Raw genomic sequence first — 13019 nt, forward strand, 5'->3', positions numbered from 1 at the left:
CTTAGCAAAATGCTTTTGTCTTCTGTATTTACAAGAATATACTATACTTCAGGTACACAATTTTCACTCAAGCCAGACTGGGAAGGCCTGTGGATGTAGGTAGATGCTCCGATAAAGTTAATTATCAGCTCTTCTTGCCTTGTGCAAAGAATGACTGGATTTTACAAAAGTCCCTTTGGAAACAAGAGTAAATACGGAGAGCTTCTGGAGAAAAGGCCAGCAAAGCAGCAGTTGAGAATATATTTTCATTTAGTGATGAAATTAATCTTGTTTTGGTAATCTACAGCCTGTTTAAGGTAGGCGGGGGGATGATGTCCTTAAAGACTAAATTGTTTCTCTAGGAATCGTCAGTGTGAGCCCGTGGAGAGGGTAGCCCTGAGTCCACCTCTCTGCTGTAAGGTCGCCTGTTTTGGTAAACAGAAGGACGTTCCGAAACATGGCCATCCGTGTTCTGATACATCTGCATGTGGGAAAGAGACAGGACACTTATTACCATCTGATGAAGACTTACGTGTCACATGTCTACATGACAATTGTTACTTTTCTTATGCATAGATCTTAGAGCATGTTCTACATGTGAATTGACAAAGCAAATTTCATCCTTTTATTAATGGAGAAATCAAGTCATAGTCAAATATTTTATTTCCTTATTGTTTCTTCTTTTAGACGTAAAATCTCAATCTAGAAATCCTGAGGCCATGCAGAAAAACCATAAAGGAGAAAGGCCATTTATATAGAGAATGCATAAACAACAAGGCCCTACTGTACAGCACAGGGGACTATATTCCATACCCTGTGATAAACCATCATGGAGGAGAATGTATAGATATGTATACCTGAATCACTTTGCTATACAGCAGAAACGAACCCAACATTGTAAATCAACTATACTTCGAAAAAATAAATTTTAAGAAACTCAGAGAAAGGCCACAAAAAAGATCTGTTCTTTACGCAGTAAATACAGAGAATTGATTTCTTGGGTTTTCACTTGGGAGTTTAGTGACTTGAAAAATTTTTGTCCAAAATGAAAACAGCTCTACTTTTTTGTTTCATTATAGAGTTAATACACATTCATATAGATAAAATAAGCAATTTAGAAAGATATATATATAAAAAAAAACTGAAGCCACCATTATAGCTAGCTTGCTGTTCACATACACAGGAGGCTTGGACTGTAGGTTCTGTTGTAGAACCTTGTTTTGAATTACAAATATGTTGCCCCTATGTTACATGTGTTACATCTTTTCACTATTTACTACACACGGGCATGTCCCATTTTTTAACGGCAGCCTAGGGTTCCATAGTACTGATGTACCATAGTTAAACTTTTGATGAGTTGGTTGTATCACATAAACTGAAAAGTGCACACATGACCTTGTCTCTCTTTGGAATAAACGAGGGAAGTGGAATTGCTGGACCAGAGAGGACGCACTTTTGAATTGTGAGTCACATCAGCAGCCTACCCTGCAGAAGGGTTTACTTATTCCTACTCCTATCTTCTGGGTCCGGGAACGCTCTTCTCCAGAGCCTTACCAGGGCTCCAGGGCCCGAGATGTGGAAGACGGTTCATACCCACTTTTAAAATTCTCTTTCTTTTTTTTTTTTAAATTTTATGTATTTATTTTTGGCCGCGTTCGGCCTTTGTTGCTGCACGCGGGCTTTCTCTAGTTGCTGCGGGGGGGGGCTACTCTTCCTTGCGGTGCTCGGGCTTCTCATTACAGTGGTTTCTCTTGTTGCGGAGCACGGGCTCTAGGCACATGGGCTTCAGTAGTTGTGACATGTGGGCTCAGTAGTTGTGGCTCACAGGCTCTAGAGCACAGGCTCAGTAGTTGCGGCACAGGGGCTTAGTTGCTCCGCGGCATGTGGGATCTTCCCGGACCAGAGCTCAAACCCGTGTCCCCTGCATTGGCAGGCAGATTCTTAACCACTGTGCCACCAGGGAAGCCCGAAATTCTCTTTCTTAAATGAGCTTAATAATCCTTGCCATTTTGTCTTTTCTATTGTCATGAATTCTTTTTGTTTCTCTCTTTTCCATTTTGTTAGGTTGATCATGCTTTCTAGGGTCCCTTTTTTCTTCTCTGCTGAATCTGAGATTATGTATTATATTTCTCCTTCACCAGTGGTTATACTTACATATTTAACACCCATTTTACTCTTGTATTTATTTAACAGTGTGGCTGCTCCCACCACAGAGCTCCTGCAGAATCTATACCTCTCCCACCCTTTTAGGAAAGCACTTTGCCTCGTTCTTTCAAAGAAGCCTCTGTTTTGGGTTTTCCCTCTTCAGTCTTAACTGCTTTCATTTTCTCGGGGATTTTCCATAATTTCTGGTCCACAAAGATCTCCTTCTTGCTTTCAGAGGCCATTATGGCCTCAGTTCTTTTTTTTTTTTTAATAAATTTATTTATTTTTGGCTGCGTTGGGTCTTTGTTGCTGCACACAGGCTTTCTCTAATTGCAGAGAGCGGGGGCTACTCTTTGCTGCAGTACGTGGGCTTCTCATTGCGGTGGCTTCTCTTGTTGCAGAGCATGGACTCTAGGGCGTGCGGGCTTCAGTAGTTGTGGCTCGTGGGCTCAGTAGTTGTGGCTCACGGGCTCAGTAGTTGTGGCTCGCGGGCTCTAGAGCGCAGACTCAGTAGTTGTAGCGCACAGGCTTAGCTGCTCCGCGGCATGTGGGATCTTCTGGGACAAGGGCTTGACCCCGTGTCCCCTGCCTTGGCAGGTGGATTCTTAACCACTGCACCACCAGGGAAGCCCCAGTTCTATCTTTAAAATGTATATATTTCCCATAATTTATAGGGGCTGATAGGAGAAGAGAGATGGCGTGAGTTCAGGGGCCTTTCTGGAAGCATAAGGCATGCCTGTCCCTCCCTCATACCACTGCCACTTCATCATCCCTTCACCCCGTCTGCTCACCTCTCCGGCTGCAGTCACCTCCTAACCGGTGTCCTTCTTTGTTTCTGTTGCTGTTGCCGTCCGAGGCACACAGGATCCCAGTTCCCCAACCAGCGATGAAACCCAGGCCCTGGTAGTGAAAGTGCTGACTCCTGACCCCTGGACCGCCAGGGAACTACCCTAACTGGTGTCCTTACCTCCGCTCTTTTGCCTTTGTTTTCCTGAACGTACTTTTATGCATCCTTTCCTTCCCTCCATCCAGAAATATTTGCTTAGTACCCCCTAAGATCATGTAGCTTAGCAACACATTTTACAGCTGAGAGAACTCAGCACGATGCCACAGCTGCGTATACCATGGCGAACAAAACAGATGTGGTCACTAACCTACTCTCACGTTGACATTCATTCATTTATTTAATAGCCAGTTACTGTCTCCGGACAATGGGGTGACATCAGGTGATGTAAAGACGAGAGCACGTCATCCTAGCCCTCATGGATCACATCTAGTGATGAGGCAGACAGACCCACAAAGCAAAACTGTCACACAGCATGACTTGAGTTTCATGGAGAGGGATAGACAAAGGGTTAGGGGATTCAGAAGAAGGAACCTGAAATCGGAAGTTAGGGGAGAATTTGGAGAGGGGAAACTATTTGATCAGGCTCTTTTTTTAATGATCGAGGTATAATCGACATGTTGTTACACTTGAAATTAGTTTCAAGCGTACATCACAGTGATTCACATTTGTATCGATTGCAAAAGAATCACCCCAAGAATCTAGTTAACACCCGTCACCATCCACAGTGATCTGGGTCTTTATCAAAGACAGATATTGAAGCACGTCTGTCCATTCTAAAAATCTCATTGGTTCATCAGTGTCTGAATAATACCTTAGCATGTTATTCAGTGAGCTCCCTGCTCTCACTCCGTACCATCAGGGTTGGGTTAGATCTAAAGTGTTAACCTGAAATTTCTAGATGTGTTTCCCTCCCCGTCTCACTTGTTCTCCAAGAGCCATCTTCCTTCCTGGTCTGTGATGACGCCGAGACAGAGATTCTACAAACACCATTCACGTGGGTGCAAGGAAAGATTGCGCCAGGAACGCTGGCCTGTTTTCTCACCCAAGAGACCGGACATGACGTGTTAGGAGATGTGGAGAGAAGAGACGGAGGGGCAGGGGCCTGCCCACTGTGGGCGGAGCTGCCTGGCATCGCGGTGCAGGATGCGCCTGTCTCGAAGGTGACCAGCCCAGCGGCAAGTGGGGACCGAATCCCAGTGTCTGCTTCCCAGGCTTCTGGACTGAGCCCACAGCACCTGCAGGAGGAAGGGGCTCCTCCTGGGGTGCTCATCTCACCCAAGGGGTCCCATCCTCTAACTTAGCTAAAGGTGTTTCAGCTTGCTCTCAGCGCCTTTGATACTGGGAGGGAAAGGAACCTTCCATCGCGAGGGCCAGGGAGTGGAGGAGACTGGGGAAAACGTGGAGGATGGTCCTGGAGCACAGTTGCCCTCCGCTGAATCCTCATCCACGGGCATCTTGCAATTCAGCCATCCCTGATACCTCTGAGGCCCCTCGAACAGAGGGAAGCGGGTTGGGACGTCCTGTGGGTGTGGGGACGTGAGAGGGGAACTCTGGCCAGATCAAGGTCGTCCTGAACAAAGCCAAGGGCACCTCAGCAGCCGTGGACCCTCCATGCTGGTCACACCAGCTCTGCAGTCTTGTTTTCCTCCACGTGCCCCCACTCACCCTATCCTTTAGTTCCAACCCATTATTTTCCATTCTACGTTCTCAGCTCTGAACCTTTATTTATATTACTCACCCAGCCTGGAGCACCCTGCTCACCCCCATCCCCCAGAGAACAGCCAAAAGCGACTCAGTCTTCACGGCTCAGCTCAAATAACACCGCCGCGGAGCCGCACCCAACTGCCCAGCAAGTAAAAATTACTCATTACTTGTTTTTCTCTAAAACTCTGCTTTCGGTTTATTTTACAGTGTCCTTAACTGTTTACAAGCCATCCGCTCTGTAGCCTGTGAGTCCCCTGGGGGCTTTCCATCTCTCCTTTTTGTCCTAATTCCCCGACAATACTGAATTTCCATATGTGATTAAAAACAAAATCTTAACAGGAGGAGAAGACACGCACCATCCTCACAGGTCTCTGGAAAGACTACAGAATTGAAAATGGACTCCTCATAATGTAGAAAAAGAGGACGGACGATCCATTTAAAGACTCAGATTCATATTCAACTAACATTTATCACCTGCTAAGCGGTCCCCAGGTGCTAAGTCTTTTCACATACAACACCTTATTTACTCCTTACAAATCCACAGAGATTTGTTAATCCCATATTTCAGATAAGGAAACTGAGACCACCCCTCCCCCAAAGATTAAGTGACTTAATTAACTCATATCAGAAGCAAACAACGGAGCCAAGATTTGAACCGAGGTATTGGGGGTTCCAGGTTCCTTTGTTCATTTGGTCTAGGGGATGGCTTCTCTAACTCCATCAGGTGGCACTGTTAAGGGTGAGAATCAGCAAAGTAATTCCCAGTTCCCAAAGCTCAAAGGTCATCTAGCTTAGCAACCCATTTTACAGGTAAGAAAACTAAGGCCCAGTGCTGGTATTAAGCTCTCAGGACTCCAGGTCGATGCTCTTTCCACTCTATTACATGATTGAGTTGTATGATTATTCCACACAAAACCTTCATGCTGAATTAGGTAAAGTCAGTGGCTTCTGGAGGTCAGGGATTACGTTTTATTTATTTGTTTGGTCCTCAGCACTGGTCACTTAAAAGCATTTAATTTCTTAATCAATTGGCTAAAATCTTCAGGAAAAGTTTTTCTTTTTTACTTTCCCCCTAAAAACACTTATCCATAAGTATATCTAACCCCATACAACTTTTTTTTTTTTTTTCAGGACAAGAGCAGCTTTACTTTTCTGAATGCTTTCCTTAATCTAATTATATTGAAGGATGGGTGGCCCTTTGTTCTGAGTTTCGGATTATGAGTTTGACCCCATACAACTTTTAAAGAGCAACCTAGACCAGTTGTGATGAGGAAGGCAACTTGGTACCTTTGGCACTTAGGAAATCAGCAATGAGTGTTCTGAGTTACAGAGTTCTTTCCTTCCTAATGATACTTTATAAGATGCTGTGCTGCTACCTACCGCTTCTTCCGCATCTGCCAGCTGACATCCTAAAAATGAAGTCAGGTTAGGAAAGGATGGCCGTTTCCTTGAGTCAAAAGCCCAGCAGGATTGCATTATAAAGTATCTGTGAAGACAACAGGAGAAGAAGCAAGATAGGAAATCTGAATGAAGCAAAATGGGTCACTTTCCACTTAACGAAGCCCCATTTATTGCTGTGGAGATAGTTGTTTATGGCATGTTTGTCCTGAGGCAAGTACTAGCTTAGATTTTGAACTCATATGAGAAAGGACAAATTAGATGATGCATTTTGACAAATAGAGTGTGGACCGGAATTCAGGAGAAGGGTCCCTCAAGTAAAGGAACTGAAACCCAGAAAACATTCAGTTATGTTCAGAAATCCCCGAAACCAAAAGGAAGAGTTTTCTTTCCTTTCCTTTTCTTTTCCTTTCTTTGCTTTGCTTTGCTTTCCTTTTCTTAAGAGGAATCATGGGAACTTCATACTAAAGAGTTTTACTTTTTTTCTCATGGGTCTGGAGCTAGACAGGCTGTAAATTTCCGATGTCAGCCGCTTTACGGTCTGACTTAAACTTACATTTCTTCCGTGGCATAGAATGGCTGATCCATTTTAAATCCACTCTGGATGAGTTTGTAGAAGTTAGCATCAGCTGGAATCCCGGGGTAAGGATTGACACCTGAGAAAAACAAGAGGGCCCGTAACCATCCACTCACCCTTCAGTTGTTTATTAGTCACTCAATTGGCAAACACGATAGATTGTGGCTCCCTGGGCCAGCACTGTGGGGTGCTGGGCAGGAGAAGCCACGTTCTGGCAGGCAGGACAGACCAACGGACACCAGCATGTAAAAAGAAAGGGGCTCAGGCTGCAACAGAAGTAAGACTAGGCGGGCTCTGGGTCATGGCATTTCTTCCACCCTTTGACTTAGGAGTGGGGGAGGAGTGCAGAGGGGGCACAGGGCAGAAGCCCAGGGCTCAGGGAACTGCAAGTCTTACCAAGCGAGAATATTTCCCAGAGTAATATTCCGTATGACCAGACGTCGCTCTTAATTGTGTAGATTCCCTCAAACAAGCTTTCAGGAGCCATCCACTTCACAGGCAGACGGGCCTGTGTAAAATCCAAGCGGAGATCAATGGTGAATTTTCCACGCACAGGCATTCCTTCTTTTCTCGTTAGCTAGGTGATGACTTTTATTCTCTCCCTAAGGCCACACTTAACGCTTCCTTGAGAAAATCGTATTCCTCAAGTGGGCTTTTTTTCACTTTCAAATTAATATTGTAACATAGTGGCCTTAAACAAACTTTATTTCTTTAAAACTCAAGCTTGCACTTGGCATTGGTAAGTTTCACAGTAGACACTGGCTTCCTGCTGCGTAGCCAGGCACTGCCCCAGAGGTAAGTGGAGTACTCTGTTAAGGCATTTCTTGGAAGAATTTTAGTGGAAATGCCATCCACAAGAATGTGATGGGAGGAGCATTATGTCATCGCTTCCAGAAATGACACCAGGCGGGTTTCTGTGGCTTTAGTAATTCTCAGTAGCATGAAAGGGGAGTTTTGAATTAGTACAGCCTCAGGTTAGAATCAAGACACGGGATGGAGAGGTTCCTGGGGCTGAGCATCTTGTAGTATTTTCTTTTTCAGGGATTGAGAGCCCTTAACGGTGCACATTTAATCTGCCAAGTAAAATCAAAGCTCAAGAAAGATACCCTGTTTTAAACCCTATTCAAAAGGATGAGCTGGGAGAATCAAGCAGGCTAGTCTGGTTAATTTGATGAATTAAAAGGATTAATTGTGGTTCCAAATGGAATTCCCTTTCCTGCTTAAGAAACCACCAGCTAGTAGGGTAGAAACTTCATAGCCATTATTAGTTCATCCTATTTAAGACTGCAGCTGCAATGAGGGAAGTGCAGATCCAAAATCAGCTGTGTGTCTGATTCTAGCGGGAACACAGTTTAATTTGATTTGCAACATGTATTGGACAACGGAGTTTGGCTGGTTTATTCCCATAAACGCTCTGCGGTAAGTGAATACTCCTCATGGGAAATGCTGTATCATCACGCTCGTGCACAGACGTGGGGCTCAGACCACTCATGTTCTAACCCATGTGCTGTGTAATCACGAGCAAGTGACTCTTCTGTGCCTCAGTTTCCTCAACCACAAACGGGTACTTCGAGGACCAAATGAGTCAATACACGTCAAGCACTTAGAATAGCGCTTAGCACGTGGTAAGCACAATACCAGCATTTGTTATTATTATTACTTCACAAGTAGGGGCAATAAAGCAGAGAGAAATCACAAAAATGAACAGCCAGAAAGAACAGGGGCTTAAATCCAGGCAATGTAATTCTCAAAAACCATACCCTTTCAACTATACACAATCTTATCATCTAGTATTTTTAGTAGTTCTCTTATAAGTAACACATGTGTCCTTAGGTTTTTTTAACAAGTAGATTCAGTGATGTTTTAGATCTCCCTGTGTAACAGTAAGAGGATGACAAATATTCATTAACTAACATTTGATTTAAATACTGTGCCTTTTTAAAATGTATATTTAATTTACATGTTGTATTTTTAAAATGCTGTCTTGTAACAATTACCTATTCCCATAATGAAAGCATAACTCTAGTCACTTTATAGATGAAGGAACTGAAATAGGTTTTAAGTAATGAGATGTTTTTTTAAGATGTGGATTGCACTCAAAGCCCCCTAATTGCGAGGTGTGATGCTATTTTGCTCAACTTTTATTACAGATGGAATATTTCCGTGAAGCTGCAGAAAAACCTTTGAAGCACAAGAAAGCAAACTGCTGGGAGGAAGTTTTCTGAGGTTAACATAAATCACAAATGCACTACAGTGAGTGCAGATGTTTAGATTAGTGATGACAAAAACACACAATAACAGGATAAAACTACATGAGAAGAAGCAGCCTTACATTGCCTCTGATCACGTAGTTGGAATCGCTCATGATGTCCCGAGCCAGTCCAAAATCACCGATCTTCACCACCTTCCCGTGGGTCACAAGGACATTCCTGGCTGCCAGGTCTCTGTGAACACACTAGAAGGAACAAACTGGGAGTGTTATTTACCATGATGTCTATTATCACAGAGTACAATCTTTCTTCTCATTTCAAGTTCAGTAGGAGTTACAGATGACAGAACCATCGTTCCTCGAGGTGTCTTATCTTTACTGGGCAATCATCACGATGTGTAACTAAGCGCGTGAACAATGCTTCAGCCGTTGGTGCTGCTTAGGGAACATTCCCAGAGGCCAAAGGGGCGGGTTCTGAGAAAGCAGGTCAACCCTAGCAAGGTGCATATCTTGCTATAAATAAGAGACACAGCAGCAGGACCTCTAAAGGGGTTTTCAGAGCACTCTTCTGTGGGGTGGAGACAATGTCTCTTCTGATGGGAAAATACCTTTGGCAATAAAATGGCATAATATAAAAAAAAGAGGGAAAGTACTAGAAGTTTGGGAAGGTTGACTAAGGTGGAATTAGAAAGAGTTCCTGAATTGAGAGATGACGTGACTTTAATTCGAGTGGTTTGGCAAGAAAATTAACTCCACGGAGGAAGATTTTAGAAGAAACAGGGATTTCCCTGGTGGCTCAGTGGTTAAGAATCTGCCTGCCAATGCAGGGGACATGGGTTCGAGCCCTGGTCCGGGAAGATCCCACATGCCACGGAACAACTAAGCCTGTGCGCCACCACTACTGAGCCTGTGCTCTAGAGCCTGTGAGCCACAGCTACTGAGCCCGTGGGCCACAACTACTGAAGCCCGTGCGCCCTAGAGCCCGTGCTCCACAATGAGAAGCCACTGCAATGAGAAGCCCGCACACCGCACACCGCAACGAAGAGTAGCCCCCGCTTAACGCAATTAGAGAACGGGGATGGCCTAAAGGGAAAATGGGAGGGAGTGCCAAGAAACCAGATATACTTCAAAACATTCTTATTATCACAAGCCCAGGGGGAGAAAAGGCAGTGCTCCTTGACCTCCAATTGTGAGTAGTTTGAGAATTTACTTAACAACAGGCAGCAACCGGGCTGGACCGCCGAGGCAGATGCCTTCAATGTCTGTAAAGAAACTGGTGTCAGTGCTACTGTAGACGCAGAGGTGAGAGAGGAGACATACTCCAATAGCCGGCAGGGAACACGAGGAGAGGAAAGTGCCCGGGGACTGGGGTGGGGAAGGATTCTGAGACAGTGATTCTTTTCACTGTTGAGCAAGGACGAGGACGCCCAACCGTGGAAAAGAAAAGTAAGACGGCAGCTCTCTCTCTTCGGTCCCAGGTGCTTCGGGATTGGTGGCCCCGGTGCAGACGTGGCCAAGTCCAAGAACCACAGCATAAACAGCCAGTCCCCAAAATGGCCCGGAAACGGCATCAAGAAACCCCGATCACAACTCTCTCCTAAGGGGGCGGACCCCGAGTTCCCGAGGAACGTGCCCTTTGCCGAGAGGCACAACAAGAAGGGCCTGTAGAAGATGCAGGCCAACAACGCCAGGCCCGCGCGAGCGCTGCTGAGGATATCAAGGCTCTCGGAAAGCCCAAGGAGGCCAAACCCAAGGTCCCAGGGGGAGCAGCCGCAAGCTCAGTCAGCTGGCCTACATCGCGCACCCCAAGCTCAGGAAACGTTCCCGCATCGCCAAGGGCCTCGGGTTCTGCCGGCCAAAGTCCCAGGCCAAGGCTCAAACCAAGGCCAAGCTGCAGCTGCAGCTGCGGCTCCAGCTGCGGCTCCGGCTCCGGCTCAGGCTCCCAAAGATACCTAGGCCCTCACAAAGGCTCCAGAGTAGAGGCCTTTATCTGCCAATGTGGGAACAGAAGGACTGGTGTGACCCCTGGGCTGCTGTCTGCGTGGGGCTGGTGTCCTCCTGTGCTATTGGCACAAATAAACCTGAGGCAGGATCTGTCAGTAAAAAGGAAGAAACAAAGGAAGGAAGGAAGGGAGGGAGGGAGGGAGGGAGGGAGGGAGGGAGGGAAAGAAAGAAAGAAAGAAAGAAAGAAAGAAAGAAAGAAAGAAAGAAAGAAAGAAAGGAAGGAAGGAAGGAAGGAAGGAAGAAAGGAAGGAAGAAAAGATAGAAAGAAAGGAAGAAAGAAAGGAAGGAAGGAAGGAAGGAAGGAAGGAGGAAAGAAAGAAAGAAAGGAAGGAAGAGAAAGAAAGAGAGAAAGAAAGAAAAGAAAGAAAAAGAAAGGAAGGAAGGAAGGAAGGAAGAAAAGATAGAAAGAAAGGAAGAAAGAAGAGAGGGAGGGAGGAAGGAAGGAAGGAAGAAAGGGAGAGAGAAAAAAAAGACAGCAACATGTACTTTCAATATCCATGAGTAAAAAGACCTTGGGATTCTAACTGGGGTTGTGAGAAATATACAGATTAATCTGGTGAGAACTGACTTTTCTTTTAAACGGTGAATCTCTCCCATATGAACAAAACAGAACGCATTTATTCAGGTCCTCCTTTTTGCGCTTTAATCAAGTTTCACAGGTTTCTTCATGAAAGAAATATATCTTGCGTGTTTCTTGTTTATCTTAACCTGTTTCATAGTTTGGTTGCTCTCGTGAATAGAGTTTTTTTCTTGTTCTTCAAAGCTATTGATTTATTTCACATTAATCTTTTTCTTAAAACTGGGATATAATTGATGTAATACATTATATTGGAGACTGTACATTTTTAAAGAAAAAAAAATACATCCGAAATTATTCTGTCCAAATTCAGGGAGAAAGAGAAGAGAGGAGGCCAAGAGAGGGCAGTGGAGGAGAGAGAGGAAGAGACTAGGAGACCAAAGGGAAAAGGAGAGGAAAAAGTTGGGGAAATAAAGAGAAGTAGTGGAAGGGAAGAAAACGAAGACAGAAAGTAGCCAGACGAATGGCTGAAATCGGTTCATAGGCAGCAGACGCCTGAAATGTCAGAGAAGAGCAGAACTGAAAGAATATTATAGAAGGAGTGCAAAACTGGGGTAGAGTCCACGGTGTGAGGGGTCCCTGAGGTCTTCACATCACAGCCCCAATGGACCTGGGATTAGCAGACCCACAAGGCTGCTGCCAGCCCACAGCAAACTCTCGAAAGGGACACCGGTGCTTTGGGCGGCTGGCTTGGCCTGAAGAGCACCTGGGATCTGAGCCTCCGCTCACCCCCTGGGTCAAATGTAGGACACAGTCTAAACAACCTGAAGTGACTGTCCGACAGGGCTACACCTGGTTTTGAGGAGGGATTCCTGAGGACTTCCTATCTGGAAGCTTCAGGGACGTTGGACCGTCTGGGAGGGCTGTGATAACCGTCATTTAATAAGGAATCCCTGACCTTTACACTATAATTAGCCAAGAGCTCATGTAACATCCTAGGTGATTCCAACTGTGAACGGGAGGGAAAGACAGACCTTAGGAGATGCAAGTTAAAATAAACAAGAAAAAAAGAAAACCCCACATCTCTTCTTCAAAATTATCTTCTTGTTGTTGGTGAGTTTCGTTTTTAAAAGGAGCTTACCGACTTAAATTCCAGAAATTCCATTCCTTTGGCCACTTGATATGCAAAGCAAAGAAGATCTTCAAAGGTAAGTACATTCAAGTCCTCTTCTTCCTCCAGCCTTTTTTGGTTTTCGTATTCAATTTCATCTGTAAAATACAACTGGTCCTCATTTTTGCCAAAATACAAAGAAGTTGCCTTATGGAAGGGGGAGGGGCAAGATGGGGGAGGGGATTTAGAGGTACAAACTATTATGTATAAAATAAGCTACAAGGATATATTGCACAACACAGGGAACATAGCTGATATTCTGTAATGACTCTAAATGGAGTAGAACCTTTAAATTGTGAATCACCATATAGTACACCTGTAACTTATATAATATTGTACGTCGGCTACACTTCAATTAAAAAAAAGAAAAGACGTTGTCTTATAAATCTCTGTGAGCACCTCATGTACAAATGGAACTATTACATCATCTTCCTGGCGGCACCAGGGCTAAGCTATTTATGCAGAGAA

General features: G+C 44.8%; 1 protein-coding gene and 1 pseudogene across 2 annotated transcripts in view; one reads left to right on the forward strand and one right to left on the reverse strand.

Annotated features, from left to right (window-relative positions):
- Positions 1-337: 337 nt before the first annotated feature.
- FLT3 (fms related receptor tyrosine kinase 3) overlaps positions 338-13019 on the reverse strand; it is a gene marked incomplete at both ends in the record, with an annotated part of 76566 nt that continues 63884 nt past the window's right edge. The window contains 6 exons of the mRNA XM_082859285.1: positions 338-460; positions 6056-6161; positions 6630-6729; positions 7047-7158; positions 8983-9105; positions 12522-12649. Of these exons, the coding sequence (XP_082715411.1) occupies positions 338-460; positions 6056-6161; positions 6630-6729; positions 7047-7158; positions 8983-9105; positions 12522-12649 (692 nt within the window). The remainder of the gene's footprint in view (positions 461-6055; positions 6162-6629; positions 6730-7046; positions 7159-8982; positions 9106-12521; positions 12650-13019) is intronic.
- Positions 9569-10839, forward strand: LOC309974918 (large ribosomal subunit protein eL29-like; annotated as a pseudogene). Its single transcript has 2 exons — positions 9569-9573; positions 10338-10839. The product of its transcript is annotated as a large ribosomal subunit protein eL29-like (transcript).

The sequence above is a fragment of the Leucopleurus acutus genome, assembly GCF_964270905.1.
Source record: "Leucopleurus acutus genome assembly, chromosome: 18".
Taxonomy (NCBI): Eukaryota; Metazoa; Chordata; class Mammalia; order Artiodactyla; family Delphinidae; genus Leucopleurus; species Leucopleurus acutus.